Source organism: Mercenaria mercenaria, chromosome 5 (assembly GCF_021730395.1).
Source record: "Mercenaria mercenaria strain notata chromosome 5, MADL_Memer_1, whole genome shotgun sequence".
NCBI classification, from domain to species: domain Eukaryota; kingdom Metazoa; phylum Mollusca; class Bivalvia; order Venerida; family Veneridae; genus Mercenaria; species Mercenaria mercenaria.
The window spans coordinates 11541868-11569221 of NC_069365.1; the positions used below are offsets into that span (position 1 = coordinate 11541868).

Below are 27354 nucleotides of genomic sequence, written 5' to 3' on the forward strand. Positions count from 1 at the left end.
CCCTGTCCGTCCGTCCATCTGTCCGTCCGTCCGTTTGTCCGTCCGTACGTCACACTTCATTTTCGAGCAATAACTGGAGAACCATTTGACCTAGAACCTTCAAACTTTATAGGGTTGTAGGGCTGCTGGAGTAGACGACCCCTATTGTTTTTGGGGTCACTCTGTCAAAGGTCAAGGTCACAGGGGCCTGAACATTGAAAACCATTTCCGATCAATAACTAGAGAACCATTTGACCCAGAATGTTGAAACTTCATAGGATGATTGGTCATGAAGAGTAGATGACCCCTATTGATTTTGGGGTCACTCTGTCAAAGGTCAAGGTCACAGGGGCCTGAACATTGAAAACCATTTCCGATCAATAACTAGAGAACCACTTGACCCAGAATGTTGAAGCTTCATAGAATGATTGGTCATGAAGAGTAGATGACCCCTATTGATTTTGGGGTCACTCCGTCAAAGGTCAAGGTCACAGGGGCCTGAACATTGAAAACCATTTCCGATCAATAACTAGAGAACCACTTGACCCAGGATGTTGAAACTTCATAGGATGATTGGTCATGAAGAGTAGATGACCCCTAACGATTTTGGGGTCACTCCGTCAAAGGTCAAGGTCACAGGGGCCTGAACATTGAAAACCATTTCCGATCAATAACTGGAGAACCACTTGACCCAGAATGTTGAAACTTCATAGGATGATTGGTCATGAAGAGTAGATGACCCCTATTGATTTTGGGGTCACTCCGTCAAAGGTCAAGGTCACAGGGGCCTGAACATTGAAAACCATTTCCGTTTAATAACTGGAGAACCACTTGACCCAGAATGTTGAAACTTCATAGGATGATTGATCATGAAGAGTAGATGACCCCTATTGATTTTGGGGTCACTCCATTAAAGGTCAAGGTCACATGGGCCTGAACATTGAAAACCATTTCCGGTAAGTAACTTGAGAACCACTTGACCCAGAATGTTGAAACTTAATAGGATGATTGGTCATGCAGAGTAGATGACCCCTAACGATTTTGGGGTCACTCTTTGAAAGGTCAAGGCCACAGGGGCCTGAACATTGAAAACCATTTCCGGTCAGTAACTGGAGAACCACTTGACCCAGAATGTTGAAACTTCATAGGATGATTGGTCATGAAGAGTAGATGACCCCTATTGATTTTGGGGTCACTCCGTCAAAGGTCAAGGTCACAGGGGCCTGAACATTGAAAACCATTTCCGATTAATAACTGGAGAACCACTTGACCCAGAATGTTGAAACTTCATAGGATGATTGATCATGAAGAGTAGATGACCCCTATTGATTTTGGGGTCAGTCTATTAAAGGTCAAGGTCACATGGGCCTGAACATTGAAAACCATTTCCGGTCAGTAACTTGAGAACCACTTGACCCAGAATGTTGAAACTTAATAGGATGATTGGTCATGCAGAGTAGATGACCCCTAACGATTTTGGGGTCACTCTGTGAAAGGTCAAGGCCACAGTGGCCTGTTCATGTAAAATCATTTTTTGGAAATAATTTGAGAACCACTTGACCTACAATCGTAACAATGTTGAAACTTAATAGGATGATTGGACATGTAGAGTAGATGACCCCTATTTATTTTGAGGTCACTTGATCAAAGGTCAAGGTCACAGGAGCCTGAACAGTGACTTGAGAACCACTAGGCCAAGAGTGTTGAAATTTAGCGGGATGACTGGACATGCCAAGTAGATGATCCCTATTGCAGCCAACCATCAGTGTCTCTTTGACTTTCCCTCCTGACCCCTATTGACTTCTTGCCTATAGGACTTTGCATTTGGGGAGACATGCGCTTTTTTACAAAAGCATTTTCTAGTTCAAATTTGGACCACATGTATAGTTTTTAGTGGCAAGATGAACCTTGACATGAGTTGACCTTGATCTTGACCTAGTGACCTACTTTCACGTTTCTGTAGCTACAGCCTTCAAATTTGGACCACATGCATAGGTTTGTGTACCGAAACAAACTTTGACCTTGTTTTTGACCTAGTGACATACTTTCACATTTTGAAGGTACATGCTTCAAATTTGGACCACATGCATAGTTCTGTGTTCCGAAATAAAATATGACCTTGATTTTGACCTAGTGACCTACTTTCACATTTCTCAAGCTACGGCTTTCAAATTTGAACCACAAGCATAGTTTTGTGTACCGAAATGAACTTTGATCTTGAGATTGACCTAGTGACCTACTTTAACATTTCTGGAGGTACAGGCTTCAAATTTGGACCACATGCATAGTTTTGTGTTCCGAAATAAAATTTGACCTTGATTTTGACCTAGTGACCTACTTTCACATTTCTCAAGCTACAGCCTTCAAACAGATTGAACCAGAATGGTAGAACTTTTGTTTACAGTGAGCATATAATTTCTGTTCCTTTTGCAATTACTGAATGCATCAAGAGGGGCATTTCGTGTTCGACGAGCTCTTGTTCAAAACAATCTGTGGCTTTCTAAAGGGAAAATAGAGTGGGAAGCCTGCCCACTTAGCTCGATAGGGAAAGCACAGATCTAGGGATTGCAGGTTCGTAAGTTTGATCTCTCGGAGGGGCATATGTTCTTCGTGATGATTTGATAAAAGATGTTGTGTCTGAAACCATTTGTTCTCCACCTCTGTGGGGAAGTTGGCAATTACTTGCAGAGAAAAGGTTTGTACTGGTGTAGAATCCAGGAACACTGGTTAGATTAACTGCCTGCTGTTACATAACAGAAATACTGTTGAAAAACATTGTTAAACCCAAAACAAACAAACGAAGAAAAAAAACCCAAAATTGGGGAATCCGAATCATTTCATTTCCATGGAAACAGGCACAGCACCTATTTGCAAGAACTGATACCAATGTCCTTATAAAGTTGGCACCTGATGAGAAGTAAACATAGTTAGTGTGACAAAGTTACCAGTTCATACAGCTGCATGAGTTGTAAATTTGAAGCAAGTGGAGGTAATTGGGGCAGAAAAATATATTAACACATATATATATATATATAGCTTTTTTTAGCTTGAGGAAACGGTCTGTATTTGGCTGCAAAAATAGCAAAAAAATCAATGGCTAGAGAGTATGAAAGCTGGTATGTGGAGTATGAGGAACAGAAGGAAATGGTTATATTTTTAGCTCACCTGAGCCAAAGGCTCAGGGAGACCAATTGTGATCGCTCACCGTCCGGTCTGTATTTGGCTGCAAATATAGCAAAAAAAATCAATGGCTAGAGAGTATGAAAGCTGGTATGCGGAGTATGAGGAACAGAATGAAATGGTTATTGTCGAGCCCACTTGCGGAAGTGAAGACATAGTTGTCCAAATGGCTGTTCGGTGTATGTCCGTACGTGCATGTGTGCATCTGGATTTGTTTGTCCAGACCATAACTTTGACATGCATGGAGCAATCTCGTTTATATTTGGCATGAATGTTAACCTCAGTGAGACAGAGTGTCGCACAAACCACAGGTTCCAATCTCAAAGGTCAAGGTCACACTTGGAGGTCAAATGTTAAATTCAATAATGACTGTCTGGAGCATTTCTTCTTCATGCATGGAGGGATTTTGATGTAACTTGGCACAAGTGTTCACAACCATGTGATGGAGTGGCATGCGCAAGAACCAGGACCTAGGTCTAAGGTCAAGGTCACCCTTAGAGGTCAAATGTCAGATACAAGAATGGCTTTTTCCGGAGCATTTCTTTTTCATGCATGGAGGGATTTTGATGTAACTTGTAAAATTGTTCACCATGATGAGACAGAGTGTCATGTGCAAGAACCAAGAATTACTTCCCTTTGTTGTTACTATGAATAGCTTATATTGTAATTTTTTTTATTACTGGTCATAGGGAAAAATCAAGACCACTTTTCTGTAATACAATATGCAAGTTACATCCAATTTTGAGGTGTATTTTGACCTATCTCTACTGGTAAGGATTTTGTGTGGACTTAGATTTTTTTAAAGATTTACTTCCCTTGTTGTTACTATAAATAACTTGCATTGTAACTTTTTGCAATCATTTTTTATTTGGCATAAATGTTTGCCTCAATGATACGTGGTGTCATGTGCAACTCCTGGTCTTTTTGACAGCTGGCGGGCTCGACATGTTGCCTGTGGGCATCTATTTTTTTTTTTAGCTCACCTGAGCCAAAGGCTCAGGGTGAGCTATTGTGATCGCTCACAGTCCAGCGTCTATCGTCCTTCCAGCCACACTTTCCTTTAAACAACATCTCCTCCTAAACCACCAAGCCAATTTTGATGAAACTTTACAGAAATGTTCCTTGGATGGTCTTCTTTAAAAATTATTTTAAGAATTCAATTCCATATAGAACTCTGGTTGCCACCATGGCAACCAAAAGGAAAAAATCTAAAAATCTTCTTGTTGAAAACCACAGGTCTTAGGGCTTTTATATTTGGCATATAGCATCATCTAGTGGTCCTCTGCCAAGATTGTTCAAATTATCCCCCTAGGGTTAAATATGGCCCCACCCTGGGTGTTACATGGTTTTCATAGACTTGTATTAGGAAAACTTTGAAAATCTTCTCATCCAAAAGCACAAGCATATCAATATTTGGCATGTGACATCATCAAATAGTCTTCTATAAAGATTGCTCAAATTATGCCCCTAGGGTGAAAAGAGGTCAAGTCCCAGGGGTCCCAAATTTTACATAGACTTGTATAGGAAAAAACTTAAAAGATCTTCTTGTCTGAAACCAAAAGACCTATGCCTTTGTTATTTGGTATGTAGCATTGCCTTTTGGTTCCCTACCAAAACTGTTCAAATAATGCCCCTGGGGTAAAAAGAGGCCCTGTCCCGGGGGTCTCAGGTTTAACATAGACTTAAATTTTAAAAAAATTAAAAATCTTCTTGTCTGAAACCACAAGACCTAGGCCTTTGATGCTTGGTATGTAGCATTGCATTGTGGTTCTCTACCAAGGTTGTTCAAATTATGCCCCTGGGGTGAAAAAAGTCCCTGCCCCGGGGATCCAAAGTTTTACATAGACTTGTATAGGAATTTTTTTTAAATCTTCTTGTCTGAAACTGCAAGGCATAGGCTTTTGATTTTTAGCTCACCTGTCACGGAGTGACAAGGTGAGCTTTTGTGTTCGCTTTTCGTCGGTCGTCTATCCGTAAACTTTTACTTTAAACAACATCTCCTCATAAACCGCTAGACCAATTTCATCCAAACTTCACAAGAATGATCCTTGGGCGGCCCCCTTTCAAAATTGTTCAAAGAATTGAATTCCATGCAAAACTCTGGTTGCCATGGCAAATGAAAGGAAAAACTTAAAAAATCTTCCTGTCCAAAACCACAGGGCCTAGGGCTTTGATGTCTGGTGTGTTGCATCATCTAGTGGTCCTCTACCGAAATTGTTCAAATTATCCCCCTAGGATCAAATATGGCCCCGCCCCAGGGGTCACATGGTTTATATAGACTTATATAGGGAAAACTTTGAAAATCTTCTTGTACAAAACCACTGAAAATCTTCTTGTACAAAACCACATGGCCTAGGGCTTTGATATTTGGTATGTAGCATCATCCAGTGGTCCTCTACCAAGATTGTTCAAATTATCCCCCTAGGATCAAATATGGCCCTGCCCTGGGGGTCCCAAGTTTTACATAGACTTATATAGGAAAAAAAGTTTAAAAATCTTCTTGTCTGAAACCACAACACTTAGACCTTTGATATTTGGTTTGTAGCATTGTCTTATGGTCCTCAACCAAAATTGTTCAAATTGTACCCCTTGGGTGAAAAGAGGCCCTGCCCTGGGGGTCCCAAGTTTTATATAGACTTATATAGGAAAAAGCTTTAAAAATCTTCTTGTCTGAAACCATACGACCTAGGCTTTTGGTATTTAGTATGATGCATTGTCTAGTAGTCCTCTACCAAAATTGTTCAAATTATGCCCCTGGGGTTAAAATGGGCCCAGCCCTAGGGTCACTTAGTTATTATGTGAGTTATATAGGAAAAATACTTAAAAAATCATCTGATCCTATTTCCAAGACTTGTTTAATTATAATTACCTGATGACCCCAAGTAATATGATGTCACTTGACTGTGACCTTGACCTACTGACGTACTTTCTTGTTTTTTAAGATACAGTCTTGAAATTTTGATGACATACACAGTTTTGCACACAAATCGTAAAACTGAATTTCATTGACCATGAATGTGACCTACTGACTTTCTTAATATTTATGTCTCCCCCAGGAGACATATTGTTTTTGCCCTCTCCGTCCGTCCGTCCTTCCGTCCGTCCGTACGTCACACTTCATTTCCGAGCAATAACTGGAGAACCATTTGACCTAGAACCTTCAAACTTCATAGGGCTGTAGGGCTGCTGGAGTAGACGACCCCTATTGTTTTTGGGGTCACTCCGTCAAAGGTCAAGGTCACAGGGGCCTGAACATTGAAAACCATTTCCGATCAATAACTAGAAAACCACTTGACCCAGAATGTTGAAACTTCATAGGATGATTGGCCATGAAGAGTAGATGACCCCTGTTGATTTTGGGGTCACTCCGTCAAAGGTCAAGGTCACGGGGGCCTGAACATTGAAAACCATTTCCAATCAATAACTAGAGAACCCACTTGACCCAGAATGTTGAAACTTCATAGGATGATTTGTCATGAAAAGTAAATGACCCCTATTGATTTTGGGGTCACTCCGTCAAAGGTCAAGGTCACAGGGGCCTGAACATTGAAAACCATTTCCGATCAATAGCTAGAGAACCACTTGACCCAGAATGTTGAAACTTCATAGGATGATTGGTCATAAAGAGTAGATGACCCCTATTGATTTTGGAGTCACTCCATCAAAGGTCAAGGTCACAGGGGCCTGAACGTGGAAAACCATTTCCGATCAATAACTAGAGAACCACTTAACCCAGAATGTTGAAACTTCATAGGATGATTGTACATGCAAAGTAGATGACCCCTATTGATTTTGGGGTCACTCCATTAAAGGTCAAGGTCACAGGGGCCTGACCATTGAAAACCATTTCCGGTCAGTAACTTGAGAACCACTTGACCCAGAGTGTTGAAACTTAATAGGATGATTGGTCATGCAGAGTAGATGACCCCTAACGATTTTGGGGTCACTCTGTGAAAGATCAAGGTCACAGGGGCCTGAACATTGAAAACCATTTCCGGTCAGTAACTTGAGAACCACTTGACCCAGAATGATGAAACTTCATAGGATGATTGGTCATGCAGAGTAGATGACCCCTAACGATTTTAGGGTCACTCTGTTAAAGGTCAAGGCCACAGGGGCCTGAACATGGAAAACCATTTCCAATCAATAACTTGAAAACCTCTCGACCCAGAATGTTGAAACTTCATAGGATGATTGTTCATGCAGAGTAAATGACCCCTATTGTTTTTGGGGTCACTCCGTTAAAGGTCAAGGTCACAGGGGCCTGAACATTGATAACCAGTTCGATCAATATCTTGAGAACCACTTGACCCAGAATGTTGAAACTTCATAGGATGATTGAACATGCAGAGTAGATGACCCCTATTGATTTTGGGGTCAGTCTATTAAAGGTCAAGGTCACAGTGGCCTGTTCATGTAAAATCATTTTTTGGAAATAACTTGAGAACCACTTGACCTACAATGTTGAAACTTAATAGGATGATTGGACATGCAGAGTAGATGACCCCTTTTTATTTTGAGGTCACTTGATCAAAGGTCAAGGTCACAGGAGCCTGAACGGTGACTTGAGAACCACTAGGCCAAGAGTGTTGAAATTTAGGAGGATGACTGGACATGCCAAGTAGATAATCCCTATTGCAGCCAACCATCAGTGTCTCTTTGACTTTCGCTCCTGACCTCTATTGACTTCTTGCCTATAGGACTTTGCATTGGGGGAGACATGCACTTTTTTACAAAAGCAGTTTCTAGTTTATCATCAGTTTGACATTTGAAACATGTAGCTCATATTACAGCCATATAGATACTTCATTAATGGTTTGATGTGATACAAACTTGCAAAATATCTACAACAACAATAAATCTTGGATTCGATGATGAATCTGTCAGATCCAGTCATAGGTTCCGGAGTTATTTTATATCTGATATCCTCCCCTGATTTAAATCATAATGGATTTATATCAGTAAGGCCACCCTTAAAAAGAATTAGCATTGCACTGATTTATATCCTTATTGATCCTTGATTTTGGCAATCTAACCAAACAATTCGGCAGAAAAACAGACAAAACACGTGCGCAACAGCTTAAACACATGTTGGGCTAGCAATGTCGTGCCATACCTTTGCAAAGAAAACGAGGGTAAAAACTGCCGTCAGTAAGTAAACTGTTTAATAGAGGACTGCCAGGGATCATTATGATACGAGGTTTCCTAGCGACTTATATATTTTCTTTAAAAAAAATGTTTTGGAATGGGCTAGTGCCCTCACAAATATATAAAAGAAATTCCTGTGTCTATGGATGACGATGATATGTTACTGATACAAAGGCACTACGTCGCCACCGGATAATGAATTGGGTACATGCGAATCACAAGGATTCTGTACAATTGTTTTACTACATTGTATTTGTATGGGCAAAGAAAAATTCGACTCGTTTTAGGGAAAAGTAATCTCCATACAGAGAATCAAGCACGTTTTCGTTTCAGCTTCATTTTCATTCTGGAACTCTCGTTATTTGCAATGCATTCTGTTTCTTTTCCCTGTTCAATTTTGATGCGTATGCAAAACTGCCATTACAAATATATGAAATTATTGTCCGAAAATGTCTATATAAATTTGTCTACCAATGGCACGCTGGCGTAGTGGTAAGCTCTCCAGCTTTTACGCACGTGAGCATGGGTTCGAATTCTGCTCAGACCATCAATATTAATTCTATGTAATGTAATTGTATCCATATTACCTGTATCTTTTTTCGTATACAGGTGACAGTTTCTTGAAATGTCCGTTTACTGAATAAAACACTTGTCCTACTCGCGAAAATTTTACTGTTGACATTTCGTAGAACGGTTTTGCGGAACTATTATGCATGAACAAAGAAGTATAAAATATTTTTATAGCATTTTGGCATGAAGAGGAATATTAATGTTGAGTAGTAGAGTAGTTTTTCATGAAATTGAACGAAAATCATGATATTAATGCGTGACAATTTCCCCATTGTGAAATGCGAAATGTTATGGTAACACAGAGGACTTCTTCTTACAGCAACGAGATGGATCTGCGCATGCGATATTAATTAATAAATTAAATGATTATCGTTATTTAATTCATTCACTGAAAATCAATTACGGAAACATACGGAATATTCATGAGTTCTAGGTCAGTGCATTGAAACGCCACGTGCCAGTTGGATACATGGCGGGAAAAATGGAAGAATTAATCGGTCTCCGCGGATTTTATCGACATCTATGCGTGTGCGAGATACAGTAAATAATCGGTGGCACGATTATTACATTACGTCGGGACATCTTGATTGACATCATTCTTTTGGCGATCAGCGACGCTCTCATTGCTATTTAAAGCATGATCCAGACTGCAAATTCAACGAGAAGATACATGACAAAAAGAATATTTAATTAACAGAAATAAAAAAAAAAAGATCATACTTTTTGGTTCAAAAAGTTGTTTGGACCTGCGCATTTCTAGTGGGTCAGGCGGAAGCGGCAAACAAACATAATTTTAATTTAGGCCTAAGTACTTATAGGACTCATTTGAAATTCATTATTGTCATTAGTTGGACTCGGACAATCCGGATTGGTATCTATGGACTGATTTTATGTCAAATTACCTCCCTTTATTTCAAATTAAAATGGGTATATCTCCATAACTAATGAAGATACTGATCTGAAATTTCATTTATGCCATTAAATGGACTTGGACAATCAGTGAAGATACATATTGACAGAATTTATGACAAATTACCTCCCTTTCTTTTTTTTATGTAAATGAATATACCTAGCAGCTTCTAATGAGATTGGTCTGAAACGTTATTTATGTCTTCCATAGTAAGAAATAGTCATGTTAGATAACTCTTGATTGAACGTTTATCAATATAAATACTTTCCTTATACATTGTTGTAAAGGCTTGTACTCTGTATCTTCTACATGCATATACCAATGCATGATTACCTCCCCTGATTTTAATATAAATGGATTTATCTCAGTAAGTATTTATAGGACTCATTTGAAATTTTATTATTGTCATTACTTGGATTGAAACAATCGGGGTAGATAACTATAGACTGATTTTATGTCAAATTACCATCCTTTGATAAAATGCGGACAGTATCTCAGCCTTGAGCAGTGAAAATAAATTGATTCTAAAAGAACAGTTACAGTCCAAAATTGACAAAGAAACACCAAAATTTGAAATTCCTTTCATAGAACTGAGCCATGTTAAAAAACAATTGGACATGCTTGATGTAACAAAAGCCACTGGACTTGACTGCATTAGTGCTAAATTTCTTAAAACAGCATCATCTGTAATTTGTAGTTTTGGTAGTGATGAGTTGTGAGATTTTGTGTTTTTTGATGATACATACATTGCTTTAGTTTTTGTGGCATTTAATATCATTGCATTTTGTGTGCACCATGTGGTAACATTGTCAAGGTCAGTTTGGAGATTTGAATGAACTTCCTGCACAGAGTATCCCGAACTTGTTAAAGTTGTGTCGTCTGCAAACATGTCAGTGGCAGAACTTTTGACATGTGAGGGTAGGTCATTTATGTAAATTATGAATAGGAGAGGGCCTAGGACAGATCCCTGAGGTACCCCAGATATAACTTCTGCAGGTTCTGAGAAGACTCCTGATACACTGACTGTCTGTAATCTGTTTGAGAGATAGGATGTGATCCATTGAATTGTCCTTGAAGACAGATGGTAATATTGTAGTTTTTCAACAAGCAGTTTGTGGTTGACTAGGTCAAAAGCCTTTGACAAGTCAAGAAAAACTGTTCCAACAAGTTTACCATCATTTATTGCATTAATCCAGTTGTCTACTATGTTTGTTAATGCAGTGTCACATGAATATTTGGATCTAAAGCCAGACTGAATGTTAAATATTAACTTTTGAGATTCTAGAAATAGTTTCAAATGATCAGATACATGCTTTTCAAACAATTTAGATATAAGTGGCAGTACTGATATTGGCCTGTAATTATTTTTATCAGTTCAGGGTAGATCACTTTTGACTGAATTTATGACAAATTACCTCCCTTTATTTTATGTAAATCAGTATACCTCAGCAGCATCTAATGAGATTGGTTTTAAATGTTATTTAAGTCTTCCAGGGTAAGGAATAGTCATGCTAGTACAAAAATGCAGCATTTGAGTCTAGGACCCTCAAACTTGGTATGGAGATTGGCCCTGACTAGTACGTGACCCATAGGTCAAAAGGGACTGTTACAAGAAAATATTTATCCTGATGGTACTTAATGTGTATGCCTATTTGATCCGTGTCAAAACTTGATCTTATCATTAAGAGCAATGGTACTCAGGTGAGCGATATAGGGCCATCATGGCCCTCTTGTTAAGATACAGTCATGAAATTTGGATGACATGAACAGTTTTGCACACCGATCTTGTAACTGATTTTCAGTAACCTTGAATGTGACCTACTGCCCTATATTCTTGTCTTTTTAAGATACAGCTTTGAAAGTTGGATGACATGTATATTTTTGCATGCCGATCTTTAAACAGACATTCAGGGATCATCAGTGTGCCTACTGACCTACTTTCTTGTTTTCTAAGCTACAGCAAAAAGATTTGAAAAGAAATCTTGCATGATCTTTACCTAGACTCACTCTCCTAATTTTCTTGTTTTTTAAAGCTTTAGCTAAGAAATTTGTTCAAGCAAACAACTCTACTCAGGTGAGTGATATAGGGCCATCATGGCCCTCTTGTTTATTGTAAAGTGGCTGTTTCTGAATTGAGAATTGTTTAGTAGCTAAATATCAGCCTCTGTTACTGAGTGAAGAAAAGTCCTTTATATAACTAATTTCTTATTAAAATCGCCATACGTAATTGCCTCCCTTTTGTTGGCTGTGTGTGAGCTTGATCAATTATTAAATAGAATAGCTCTTTATCTGAACATATAATTGTTTTCATGGTTAAGTACATCATAATTTTATGATATATTCTAAAGGCTTTGTGATGACAAAGGTGTCGCATTTTCTTTGTCAACAACATATCTGATAATTATGACAATAAATGTAATACACAATATTGAATGCAATATTCACAACAGCTTTCAGTGAAATAATTCATGCTTTTGTTATCTGGTTTGATTTTATCATAAAATCCATTTTTTACTGAAAAAAAAAATGAAACAGAAATGCAAAACACTTCTGCCATAAGACATAAACTTTTAACTATAAATTTGATATTTTAAATGGATATAGCTTTTACAGTCACAAAATATATTTTAAAGTTAATAGGCAGTCTTCACTGTATTTTGTTATCTTGAATAGATAGGTGTTGTTATGTATTTTAGATTTGATGATCTAGAAGACTCCTGTTTAAAAAAATTCCAAGACATGCATTGCTCAGTGAAGGTAAGAATATTATTCAGTATAAATTACAAATTGAAAAATGTGCAGCCAGTGTGCACTTGTGCAGGGATTTTTTAAGAATAACAGAACATTCATTGTCACAAATTGTTGAATAATTGTTCATCCAATAGTCACATATTTGATACTAACATGAAAGAGGCTTTGCAGTGTTGAAAACAGATGTCACACGAAGTTGTAACAACAAATTTGTCCAAAGCTTTGTGATAATTGTTTACGTTTCCGGTTTCTATACACGATATCGTGTGCAAAAATCACGCGAGATTGTAACGGGGGACCAATCAGAATGCAGAGAAGGAGAAGCTAAATTTAGACGCAGTACCTATGGTTTTCCCAAAACTGGAGAAATCGAGAGGCCCTCTGTGGGTAAAACATTCATTTCGTACGTCAGATTCTTTTATAAACGCCATAAACTTGAAGCACTGTTCTGCGTTTCTAAATTATTCTTTCCTTTTTTCATTTCAAACCAGAAAATTTGTGCCTGTCCGCGGACAAACGGAATGCGAAAACTCACTTGTCCGCCGTCAAAAAGTCCCGAGTCGGACATAGTAATTCCACACCCCTGTCAGATGATGTCAGATATCTATGTTTTTATACACCTGTTTGGAAAAAAGGGACATAGTATGTGATGGGGCGTGCATCTGTCCATCCATCATAATTTGTGGTCCGTATAACTTAATAACCATTAAAGGTATTGGCTTTAAGCTTGGCATATAGGTAGTAGACAATAAGATGATATGCAGAGTGCTTGAACCAGCTCTGTAGGTCAAAAGTAAAGGTCGCAAATTGGGCTTAAACATCAAAACTGTCCATTGTATTTTGTGGCTGGAGTAAAACTAAATAACTGTGCAAGGTATTGACTTCAAACTTGGTATGTAGGTCAATGGCGATGAGACCATATGCACATAAACGAGGTCTGTAAGTCAAAGGTCATTGTCACAAATTGAGGTCAAGGGTGAAATCTATCCATCGTATTTCATGTCCGAAGCATAACTTATTAACCATTCATACATACTTACTTTAAATTTGTATGTAGGTAGGTAGGTAGGTAGGGATAATACGATGAGCTGAAAATATGAACTGGTTTGTAGGTTTAAGGTGGAGGTCATAAATTGAGCTCAAATTTCAATCTGTTCGTCATATTCAGTGTCTGTGCCTAACTTGTTAACCACTCAAGGTATTGACTCTAAACTCGGGATGTGGGTAGATGGTGATAAGACAATATGTAGAGTGCATGAACCAGGGTAGTAGGTCAAAGGTCAGGGACACTGCAAGGTCAAATCTGAAAGATGGAACAATCTACATTACACCCCCTCTCCGCACAAAAAATTCATTTAGTTTCTTTCCCTTTTATATCCTGTCACCACCACTGAACACACACCCCATGCTTCTCTCTACTCCCCTCACACCTCCTACCTAAAAAATCTTTCAGTTATGCTTTTCCTTCAAATTTTGCTTCTGTTCTTCTCTGATATAAACCATTGGGTGTATATTGCCCTGTTTGGCGGAGCTCTTGTTCCAATTAAAACCCAGTAACTTATTAAAGTGCAGAGTATGAAATTGTCACGCAGTCTCATTTACTTACATTAATTTTGTGTAGGAACATTTTTATTGCCCCTCCATCCATCCCAGACAGGAAGGGATATTGTAGATAGACCATAATAGACCATCTGCCTGACCATTTCCAATTGAATTAACTGTAGAACACTGACTAACAGGCATAAAGCTTAGTAGGGTCATCATTTCAACAGTCAAGGTGACAATGACCTTGAGACTGAAAATGGATAAGGCCTACAGGTGTCAGACTTCATAGAATTACTATCTGTTGTCAGATTATGACCCCTAATGATTTCATGGATGATTAGGTCAAAGGTCAAGGTCACAAAGACCTCAAGACTGAAAACTGTCTGAAATGGTTCAGTTTTCGTACAAGTCAGTGTTTGGTCAAAACTTTTTGACATATGGTTTTGAAACCTTGAACACTTGGCCCTTTTTGGACTTGGAAACAGTTAAATTTTTCATATCAGTCCATATTTTGCCTAACCTGTTCACCATATGGCTTTATAACTTTGACCACTTGTTTACCATCATAGTCTACATATATAGGCAAGACTACAATTAGGACTAGGACGTTATCTCAGTTATGGCCCTTTTGACATAGAAATTAAAGTTTAGTATACCATTCCATATTTTGTCTAAACTGTTTGATATATGGCTTTGGAACTTTGAACACTTGCTTAGCATCATGGTCACACATTGCCAAAGTGCAAGACTTATTCAAATCCACAAATACAGGTACATTGTTTGTCTTACCTATTATTTTTCTTTTGTCTGAAAGTCTCTGGTATTATTTTGACCCCATACTTCCATCAGTTCTTCGAATAGTGGAGCGCACTGCCAACAGACAGCTCCTGTTGATGTTTTAATAATCTTGAACAAACCAGGGAGTGAACCTATGACCTCCAACTCTCGAAGCAGGCACTACCAATAAGGTGGTATTTGCTGGTGGTATTCTTTTAAGTCTTTTCAAGTCTTTTCCCTGAGCTTCCTCTAGCATCATAGTTTTTAAGTAAGAAATACTTAAAGAAAAAGCCATTTTACGTTTTGTTGAAAAATATAAGCACTACTGGATGCCCATGCCATTAAAAGGGTCATGAAATTGGCCTTAATTTTTTCAAACGTTTTTAACAGAGTTTTAAAGGCGGATAATCAGATTTTGGCCATGTAACGGATTTGTTCGAAACTTTAGCATCTGATCATTTACACTTATTTATGTTCACTTAACACTTAATACAAATTAGATTTTCACTGGAGGTATTTTTAAAATTTCATTTTCCTATCCTGGTTGCCCAACCAAGATAGCGTTATTTTATCATAAGTATAAATTTGATAAACATACTTTGCCTAAGGAAATGTATAAATATTAGACATATTGTAATATATTTGTAAAATATTTGCATTAAAAATTATGCATTTAGAGGGAATTCGTTAGAAACGAAAGTTTGAAAAATTATTATTACCTCCCTTTGCCTATCTTGGTTGCGCAACCAAGATAGATTGGAAATAAATGAATTCAGAAGCTACACACAGCTTTAAAACTTGCATTTTGGTTCAGATTGTTCAATAGTTGATATGTCTATCAAATGCAAATGTAAAACTAGACATTGTATCGAAATAAAAAGAAATACCCAGCTTTTTATATACTTTCATATTAAAGGGGAGTAATTACAAAATTTTATAAAAATAATAAAATATACATTTCAAATAGGAATCTAACTCTATGTAATCGGTCTTTTTGTTCCTTAAATAATTCTCTACCAGAATATACAAAAAGTAAAAAATGTCATTAAATGTTGATTAAATGTGATTGACCACCTTTAACAGGTCACCATTAAAATTCACCCATTACTTCTTACTATTTAATGAGATTTTCATGACCATACTTTTAATGCCATACATTAAAAAGCCATGAAATACATATATTAAAACCCTGGTAAAATATACCTTGTTAAAATGACTTTGATGGCCATGAAAAGCTGCTTAAAATAAACCATTAAAATAAGTTAACAGGCACCTTAAAACTCCATGAACATTTTTAATTGGCATGAAATTAATGTGCCATTAAAAAAGTACCCCTTAATTCCACATTAATTAGTAAGAACTAATGGGGCCATTAATGTTTTTAATACTCTGTTAATAGCCGTTAATTATTAAAAAATTGTTTAATGGTCTCATTAAATATGTCAGATTCAATTTTAATGGGTTCGTAATATGTTAATGGTATATCAAATTAAGGGCCATGAAAATTTGCCATCAGAATTAGACATCTTAAGATAATCAACTTCATATTGATATTTGTCGTATTGATTTAAACTACATATTACTACACATGTAATAGTATTTATACATATGTACTGTTTTGTAAAATGCTAGAAGAACATTTGTTTCTTTCTTTTTTTCTCATTATTTTGTAATGTAAACACATGTAACAGCCTCTTACAAACATTTGTCATATTGTATCCTTACTCTGTCATATGTTCATATGAAATGAGAAAATAAATGGATATTGTATTGTATTGTGTTGTACTGAGAAGGGTTTAAAGGTACCGGTTTAATAGATCAAGTGACCATGTGGGTAGTTTTAACTATTCAACATTATAATATTGACAAACATTCTGACCAAGTTTTTATTGGTACAGACATTAGGCATCAGGTGTATTCAAAAAGCAACTGTTGATGATAATGTCAGCGCCTAATGTGCAATCACAATTTAGCTCTACTTCAGTACTTTGTGCTCAGGTGCATGCAGTTAAACAGCTTAGAGTAAATGTTTGAGGGATTGCATCACAAGTAGCTTGCACCCTCCCCAATCAAGTGTACCACACTCTTTGATTCATTGAAACGAAGAAGCGATTGATCTGCCCATGCCCCAAATGAATTTAAATCAGACTGTAAATCTTCACAATCATGTCTACTGTTAACCTCTCTATAAACCTTAGTTTCTACTCAAGGATTGGAAAATTTGAAAATCTAAACTGGTCTGAACACATATTTTATAATGTAAATTCCTTACCCCACCCATTTTCTTATACAAATGCTGATTATTTGGACAGGAAAAAACAGAAAAAGTGGCATGCATCAATACGTATTTACCCTTACCAAAATAATGTAGATTGATGTTATCAAATAAATTAATATGTTTTCATCCGACTTTCATTGAAATAAATCTGATTTTTTTTGTAGGAACACAATTTTGCAAACATTTGAAAAAAGAATAAATGGGGTTAATTAACGTTTTTTCCTACTTTAATGAATATTTTACAGGGTTTTAAACCATGTTTAGTGGTATGTGCATCCAGTAGGGCCATTATTTTTATCTCACCTGAGCAATGCTCAGGTGAGTTTTTCCGATCACTCGATGTCCAGCGTCTGTCTGTCTGTCGTCTGTCCGTCAACATTTAGCTTGTGTATGCGATAGAGGCTGTATTTTTCAACTGATCTTCATGAATTTTGGTCAGAATGATTACCTTGATGAAATCTAGTCCGAGTTCGAAAATGGGTCATCTGGGGTCAAAAACTAGGTCACTAGGTCAAATCAAGGAAAAACCTTGTGTATGCGATAGAGGCTGTATTTTTCAATTGATCTTCATGAAATTTTGTCAGAATGATTACCTTGATGAAAGCTAGGCCAAGTTCGAAAATGGGTCACCCTGGGTCAAAAACTAGGTCACTAGGTCAAATCAAGGAAAAACCTTGTGTATGCGATAGAGGCTGTATTTTTCATTTTATCTTCATGAATTTTGGTCAGAATCATTACCTTGATGAAGTCTAGGCTGAGTTTGAAAATGGGTCATCTGGGGTCAAGAACTAGGTCACTAGGTCAAATGAAGGAAAAACCTTGTGTATGCGATAGAGGCTGTATTTTTCAATTGATCTTCATGAAATTTTGTCAGAATGATAACCTTGATAAAAGCTAGGCCAAGTTCGAAAATGGGTCACCCGGGGTCAAAAACTAGGTCACTAGGTCAAATCAAGGAAAAACTTGTGTATGCGATAGAAGCTGTATTTTTCATTTTATCTTCATGAATTTTGGTCAGAATGATTACCTTGATGAAATCTAGGCCAAGTTCGAAAATAGGTTATCTGGGGTTAAAAAGTAGGTCACTAGGTCAAATCAAAGAAAAACCTTGTGTGTGTGATAGAGGCTGTATTTTTATGCCCCCAAAGGGAGGCATATAGTTTTTGAACCGTCCGTCAGTCTGTCAGTCTGTCGGTCTGTCCGCAATTTTCGTGTCCGGTCCATATCTTTGTCATCGATGGATGGATTTTCAAATAACTTGGCATGAATGTGTACCACAGTAAGACGACATGTCGCGCGCAAGACCCAGGTCCATAGCTCAAAGGTCAAGGTCACAGACGTTAAAGGATAGTGCATTGATGGGCATGTCCGGTCCATATCTTTGTCATCGATGGATATTTTTTCAAATAACTTGGCATGAATGTGTACCACAGAAAGACGACGTATCGCGCGCAAGACCCAGGTCCGTAGGTCAAGGTCACACTTAGACGTTAAAGGTCATTTTTCATGATAGTGCATTGATGGGCGTGTCCGGTCCATATTTTTGTCATTCATGCATGGATTTTAAAATAACTATGCATGAATGTGTACCACAGTAAGACGATGTGTCGCGCGCAAGATCCAGGTCCGTAGCTCAAAGGTCAAGGTCACACTTAGACATTAAAGGATAGTGCATTGATGAGCGTGTCCGACCCATATCTTTGTCATCGATGGATGGGTTTTCAAATAACTTGGCATGAATGTGTACCACAGTAAGACGACATGTCGTGCGCAAGACCCTGGTTCGTAGCTCAAAGGTCAAGGTCACACTTAGACGTTAAAGGATAGTGCATTGATGGGCGTGTCCGGTCCATATCTTTGTCATCGATGGATGGATTTTCAAATAACTTGGCATGAATGTGTACCACAGTAAGACGACGTGTCACACACAAGACCCAGGTCTGTAGCTCAAAGGTCAAGGTCACACTTGGACGTTAAAGGTCATTTTTCATGATAGTGCATTAATGGGCATGTCTGGTCCATATCTTTGTCATTCATGCATGGATTTTAAAATAACTACCCATGAATGTGTGACACAGTTAGACGACGTGTGGCGCGCAAGACCCAGCTCCGTAGGTCAAAGGTCCTAAACTCTAACATCAGCCATAACTATTCATTTAAAGTGCCATCGGGGGCATGTGTCATCCTATGGAGACAGCTCTTGTTTCTTTTTGGAATACGTGATGCATTTTTTCTTCTGCAAGCTTTCATGTCATAGCCGAGGAAATAAAAAAAATTACGTTTTTCCAATTTTTATTTTTTTCTGAAAACACGTTTTTTTGAGCGGCGGTTCCGTAAACCGAAAAATCAAAAATAAAAGTCCTAGTGAAGGTTAGCCTTAAAATACTGATACATTTTTGTACTTTACATGTAGCATAACTATTGTTCCAGTACCAAGTTTGTTCAGTTCAAGTAAAAAGAGGCAAACTGTAGGCCAACATCAAAGGTCATTTATTGTTTTACACACAAGACCCGCATAAGAAAAATGGGGTCTAAAAGTAGCCTAAATAAGAATTTTTATCAAAAAGCTCATGATGGATGTGGATATATGAAACTTTAGTACAATTATCACCCTTATATTGATCCTCTTTCAAGTTTACCAGGTCAGGTCACAGTCAAAATCACTCATAAATGTCTGAGAAATGCCTTATATGTGTCAGCTGTTTTTCATATCTAGAAGATAGGGTACAACATGGAGCAGCTTTACCAGTTTGGTATAACTGGCATTAATTTGCCATTTTCCAACTGAAATAGACCATTTAGAAAAAAGAAATTGTTTTTCATGCAACATCTGCTGTAGAAAGTATCCATTTCAATGAGCTCAATGGTCATAGAACTGGTAATGGATCAATACAGGGATAACCGGTTCGAACCATTATTTTGCGGTGTTTTGCATATCACTAATGAGTTATTGCATGGATATTATATTTTCTTTTCAAAAATCTTTAATCCTTGATTCAGTAAATTGTAAGGATTCATAAAACACTTAAAAGTGGGTAAGTTTTTTTTTTTTATACAAACACCATGAATCCCATTTGACAGCTATATTTAAAAATAAGGACTAAATGTCTTCTAGGTAAACTTTAGTTGTCAAAATGTTACAATTGCTTTAAAGTGAAATTATGTATATTTACAGAATATTTGTATTAACTTTTCACATTTCTTAGATTCAAACATACCTCCATTTCACACCACCAAACACATATTTAAAAAAAAAAAAAAAAAAAAAAAAAAAGGGGGAAAATATTTCTTACTTATACTTGTAATATCTAATCTTAATACCATACCTTAATACCTCTCTTACCCACCACCATCCTTCTCACCACCCCAGCCCCCCAATTCCATGATTTCAAAAATATGTCACAATGAGTAATATTATATATTGTCTTTTAGATTTCTCATATCAACACCCATTACATTTCTTAATTCAGCTCTTGTTAATTTATAAATCTTTTCTTAATTTTTTCCATCCTTTAGAATAGCTTTAATTATTATGTACTTTTTAAATTTTACTCTCATCCAAATTAGGAAAGTTATTCTAACAGTCTTCCTTGAACAAAATTTCATAAATGTCACAGGGTGGGGAAAAATGTGCAGCCAGACCGGGACTTGAACCCGGGTCCTCTATTAGAAATAGACATTCACTGGTATGGATGGATTAATTTGCTTATAAATACTTGCTTTTATATTAACTTTGCTTGCTTAAATTGTCAGACTGAAGAAAGCTTGAAATGGTTGTATGTTGGAAGAGTTCATCTTAATTCATGATACGTAATTTTCACATTAATTAATTTCTCAAAATTTCCACTGTTAACAAATTTAGTAAACATGTGAGTTTTGTACACAATATTGAGTTGGTAATGATAAGTTTTGTTCTTCTCGATAAGTTCTCCAAAGAGCTACGTGTTGTTGCTTTTTTGATGCTGGAAAATTAAAAGTGTAAGAATTTCATCTTTTAGAAGAAATATTGACACAAAAATATTCCTATTGTTTTGCCTGCTGGTTATTACGTCTCATGTATTTTAACTTTCTCATTAAAAGAAAAAGAAAACTTTCTTCTGCAACAGTTGCCACTAAAACAATAGAAAGGAGTCAATATTTGCCTCTAACAGAAGTTACGCTTTCAAGGTACATTAAACTTGAACAGTTAAGATTCCATTAGCTGTGGGAAGGACAAAAGGACTGTGAACAGATACTGTATGTAAAACATTGATTACCATGGCAACAGCTTGTCCCTATCTCTTTTTTTAGCTGATAGATATAGGTGACAGTTCATCATGTGTTTCTGAGGCAGGTTAAAGAGAAAGAAATTTAATAGACAGATAAAAGTTCATTTCAGATTTGAAACAATCATTTTATTTGGTATTCTATAGGCATTGTGTTTTTACTTGAAGTCTACGATTAGCGCCTAATCAGTTACCACTCAACAGTTCGGCGCGGGGAGATTATGCCATGGCATGTGCATGAAAGCAAAATCAACGCCTTTATAATCAGTTACCATTTTCAGTGTCAGGAGATTATGCCATGGCATGTGCATGAAAGCAAAATGAACGCCTTTATAATCAGTTACGACTGTTCAAGATAAGGAGATTATGCTCATAATGTGCATCATGTGCAAGATCAAATAGAACTGCTGCTGTATTAAACTAAGCTTAACTTATTAATTGATCTCAGTATGCAGGCAGCATAATACTGCAAAAAAATTGATAATTGCATTGAAATGAAAAAACAGTTACCTGGGTTTTGCATTAAGGTGACAATATATTTTGATATCATATTTAATTTGCTTCAAACATAATTATTCTTCCAAATATTGTAATAAGGATAAAATCTATAGATCAAACAGGATTATAAGACAGTATTTATCAATTTTGTTCAGCTTCTAATTAAAAGCTATAATTGATTAATTATGCCCCCATTTAAAGAAATGGGAGCATATTGCTTTTACACAGTCATGTTGGTCTGTCGGTAATGTAAACCATTTCGCCTCAATAACTTGAGAATCACTTAACAAAGAACATTCAAACTTTGTAGCAGGATTGGACTTATGCAGCAGATTACCCTTATAGTTTTTTTTTGGTCAATAGGTCAAAGGTCAAGGTCACAGGGACCTGAACATTGAAAACTATTTCTGCATAGTAAGTTGAGAACCACTTGACCAGTGCCTTCCAACTTGATAGCATGATTGGGGTTGGTAAGTCAAAAGTCACAGAGGCCTGAACCTTTAAAACTATTTCTGCATGATAACTAGAGAAGCACTTGAACCGAGACCTTCATTCTTGACTTGCTTTGTAAGTGAGTTAAAAGTGAGTTAAACAACTGACTTCTAACATGGTTGGCAGTGTTTGGACTGATTTGACTGCAATAACCAACTGCCAGCCTGTAGGTACACTTACATATTTTCTAAAGATCTTCTGTCAGGTCAGTTGATCAAACTTCAAGGGTATTTTCACCTTTAGGATCGAAATGGTTTCTTGTTAATTACTCAATATATCTTTGTCACCCTTTTTACTAAATGGTGATGAAACGAGGCATACATTTTCTCTGAACGTCCTTTGCTTTTTGATTGCCATGTGTGCCTATCAGTCTGTCCATTCTTTGATCCATCACACAAAGTGGGATCCTGCAATATTTTAGGAGGTACAATATATTTTCATGGATAGATGATGGTATTAAGAATATATATTTTATTTCAATTTCTACTCCATTCATCCATTTGTTCATTTTTCTGTCTATCCATTTGTAAGAAATTTTGGATTCGGTCATAACTTTTAAAGTACCAGAGGGGGCCTCCATGGCCACGTGGTTAAAGACTTTTCCAGGAGTAGTTACTGCACGACCTTAGCACAGTTGTGGGTTAGTTACTTACTGATTCTCTTTCAGAGTTAAAGTTGAATAGTTGTTGATGGTGTGGGGCACTTCACATTTATCAAAATAAACTGGATTTGAAAATGTTTTAGCCAAAGGGTCCGGCTTACGAGTGGATTGAATTTATTGACCTATTTTTGTGTCCTAGAGCCATAATTATTCAAAAAGCCCATACTAATATGACTACTCCCAGGGGTCACACTGGGAATTTTTTTCTCTGAGCCACTGCTTTTTCCAAAGATAAAATTATGAGGACAACAACGGCGAAGCGCATAGCATTGACGTTCTTGTAGGACTACGTACATTATATGTACCAAAGTACTCATACTACTCAAGAAATTAATATAGTTATTAGTTATTAGTAACCCTAAAAATTAAAAAGCTATTTATAAAATCAATTTGTGTTTCTTTCTAAAATTATCATTTTTATAAACATCTGCCATTTACATGTAATAAAAAAAATCTGAAAATCACATTTAAAATAAAGATGTCAAAAAAGAAAAAAAAAATGTTTAAAAAAAGTCTTATTTTGCACATTGCCTATAAGTGGGTGGGGTTCGATGCTTTTGCATGTTTTATTCTCGAAAAATACTTCAAAATAAGAGCTCCTTTTGCAACAGTTGTCATATTTTTCTTAAATGTAGACTTTTTATTGGCTTTTTATTAAGATTGCACTAAAAAATCTCGTCAGAAATTACAGAAATATCCGAAAATCACGGTCGCGAAAACGGGTGACAAATTCGGAAAACGTAAGTTAGAATTAAATATTTGCTAAAATACCTATGTTTTATTGCTTTTCTATCATCATAGCTATTCAATACTTACAATTTCTGCATGTCAAAAGCATTTTTATTCGTTTTTGCCCAAACTAACCCTCGGCAATCATAGAAAATTTGTCTAACGGTCGACTGCTCATAAAATCATATCAATTTAAGTGCACAAAATGATGATTATAATTATCTAGTTTGTTATTCAATAATCTAATTATCGCCAACTAACTGCCTGATCAAATAAAAAATTTGCAAATTGGCTCCCTCCCTTTCAATAACGGATGTTGTGTCTACACAGATTATCGATTTTTCACACCTTTTGGTTCATAAAACTGGCAATTATTCGTAGTTTTGCAGACAGACATAGCTTCGGGCCATTTTCGCCAGTTAGAAAATTTCGGAGCCACATTTAATTTTTTGTCGCAAATGGCTCAAGTGGCGATCGACAGCGTGACCCCTGACTCCCTAGAAAAGGGCTTTAACTTCTGATTGGCTATGTTTTACTTCTTTCTTTATGGCCAGGAAAAAGTATTTAATTTATCAGCTGTTTTCCCATTCAAATATTGCGTAACAATGAATCAAGCTATGACCTAGTAATTGCTGAAATTAATAGAGTAAATATTAAAGTAGGTATATATGACAATAAAATTAAAATCTTGTCTGTAGGAAAAATTCTAGGAAATGTCTTATAGGTCACAGACTTTAACTCATTTACCCCGCATTGGTCATGAACCTCACTTGGGCTGTAGAATACTTTCATGTGAGGAAGCATTAAACTGTCTCGATAGCCTTGTGGAAGAGCGCCCGCTTCGAGTGAGGGAGGTCGTGAGTTAGATCCCCGGCTACGTCATACCAAAGACGTGAAAAATGGTACCAGTAGCTCCCTTGCTTGGCGCTTAGCATTAAAAGGGAAACTGGCCTATTCTCTTATACCCTTGTGGCGATGGATTCCATCAGGAATGAGGTATTGAGAGTGATTAATGTAAGTTGTAGAACTTCCTTCACAATCAACCTAAAATAAATTATGTATAAACTAAACTGTCTTGCGGTAGGTCAGTGGTTCTAACTGGATGGGCTCCACCTTTGCCTGAAATGATGACCCTGTACCAAACTTTTAGAGGGAAGCTGTGTCTGTAATAATACATAGTGGCTGTAATCTGCATGTTAAGATATAACTAACAAGTTCCTTTAGCTTGGCATTCATGATACAATAAACTTGCAGAATTGCTTGCTGGGTCCATGGTCAAAATTTTTATTGTCAGCATCTTGGTGTTCTGTTCAGATTAGGTTAAGTCTGGTATCTAAGGCCATACCAAATTGATTTATAGTTCTTTGGAAAATTTTCAAAAAAAATGGGAGTGAGTGAGCGAAAAAAAATTTATGCCCCCAAAGGGAGGCATATAGTTTTTGAACCGTCTGTCGGTCTGTCCGCAATTTTTGTGTTCGGTCCATATCTTTGTCATCCATGAATGGATTATTCAGATAACTTGGCATGAATGTGTACCACAGTAAGACGACGTGTCGCGCGCAAGACCCAGGTCCGTAGCTCAAAGGTCAAGGTCACACTTAGACGTTAAAGGTCATATTTCATGATAGTGCATTGATGGGCGTGTCCTGTCCATATCTTTGTCATTCATTCATGGATTTTAAAATTATTGGGCATGAATGTGTACCACAGTAAGACGACGTGTCGCACACAAGACCCAGGTCCGTAGCTCAAAAGTCAAGGTCACACTTAGACGTTAAAGGTCATATTTCATGATAGTGCAATGATGGGCATGTCCGGTCCATATCTTTGTCATTCATTCATGGATTTTAAAATAACTACGCATGAATGTGTGGTACAGTAAGACGACGTGTCGCGCGCAAGACCCAGGTCCGTAGGTCAAAGGTCCTAAACTCTAACATCGGCCATAACTATTCATTCAAAGTGCCATCGGGGGCATGTGTCATCCTATGGAGACAGCTCTTGTTTTTGTTTTTTTTCTCAATTTTGATTTTTTTCAGAGGCGGGTAGATTTTACATGGAGTGAGAGGGTATTTTTTTTTTTTTCCAACTTGGACCCTAAAAGGAGGCATAATCAGTTATGATTATACATGAAGTCAACATTTCTTTAAGAATAACACAGAAATCAAACATTTACAGTGTGACTAATGCAGTAGTTAGCTTTTCTATATGTTTTAAAGACTGCATGAATGGTTTTGCAAATAAATTCTTGCCAAAACTCACTGAATCAGTTTGTTTTTATTTTGTATTTATAATTACTAAGGGATGAGTGTCTTATTTTTACTTTTTGATTGTTCTACATTAATCTGAAGGCGTGCCCATTTAACGGCCAGAGGATGAGGAATATTTAAGACAAAACAGGCACCCAAGTGGAATAACATATGTTCTGAAACCCAGTTAGATGGCTTTGACACATGAGCAACTTTGTGTCCCTAGTGAAACTCCAAATGGTAGAGGTGAGGGGAAAGTAATAAATCACTTGACCAATGAGACCAAACGGAGTTGGGCACACAAATGCTTCGACACATTACTCGAATCCCATTGGAATAATTTCTGAACAGATCAGGCTAGCTTAAGTTTTTGTGGTAGAGGTTCATTTCAGTCAAAAATGATAACAGACGGACAAAAAATGATCCCAATATGGCCACTCATAAAAGTGTTATTTGTTGTGCTTTGATTGACCCTGAAATTTTGAGTTTGGAAGGTCTGTTTTTTCAGTTTCTTTCTTTCAATCAATTCACAGCCAATTAATAGATATCTATACAAACAGGGAAAATACGACAGAAATTATCTTTATATCTACACTACTTATTTGAAAAGCTAAACATATTTTTAAATTGAATATATGCATTTTGATAGAATATCTGACTGCCGTACTAAAGAAGTTACATTCAAAATGATTTGGGCCCAAGACAATTAAATTTAATGTGATGGATCAGTCAGGATCTGTGAACAAACTTTTTTTTTAAAGAAAGCATGCACTTTGCTTTGGCTCTAGATCTAACATATTGAACTAAACAACTGATAACAAAAAGTTTGAAAACTTTATCTGAACAACATTTCTATGTTTAATCCAAATATTTTTTAATTGAATCCTCGTGCACGTCTTACAAGTTGGGCTCTGTGTATTCTGTATTGAACAATCGTAGAATGTGCCTACTTCCCGGCACATCGAAGGCCAAGAGTGGCATTAGCACAGACACTCCAGATTTAAAACAAATGATGAACAACATCATAATTCCTGACTTTTTGAGTTTTGAGTCATCAGCTACATGTATTACGAATGCTTGAATTCCGATCAATATCACTTTGACGCATTAAAACAGTGATAAAACCTGTTTTGCCGTTGTCATTCCGGACCGCTTAATCAGAAAAAAATGTTTTTTCGGAGATTTTTACGTACGTGCGGGCGGGTGAATTTTTTTTTCCTTTTCTCGGGAATGAAATCATTGATGCGGTAGTTCCGACGAACGACAAATCAATTTGGTATGGCCTAAGCAGCCGCTTGTGGAGATGGATTAGAAATTTCAAA

The 27354-nt window shown here is 36.9% G+C and overlaps 1 protein-coding gene across 2 annotated transcripts in view; it reads left to right on the forward strand.

Moving 5' to 3' along the window:
• LOC123556454 (OTU domain-containing protein 4-like) overlaps positions 1-27354 on the forward strand; it is a 104349-nt gene that overhangs the window by 18900 nt on the left and 58095 nt on the right. For both annotated transcript variants that reach the window (XM_053542675.1, XM_053542674.1), the window contains exon 8: positions 12484-12544. In XM_053542675.1, coding sequence (XP_053398650.1) covers positions 12484-12544 — 61 coding nt within the window. The remainder of the gene's footprint in view (positions 1-12483; positions 12545-27354) is intronic.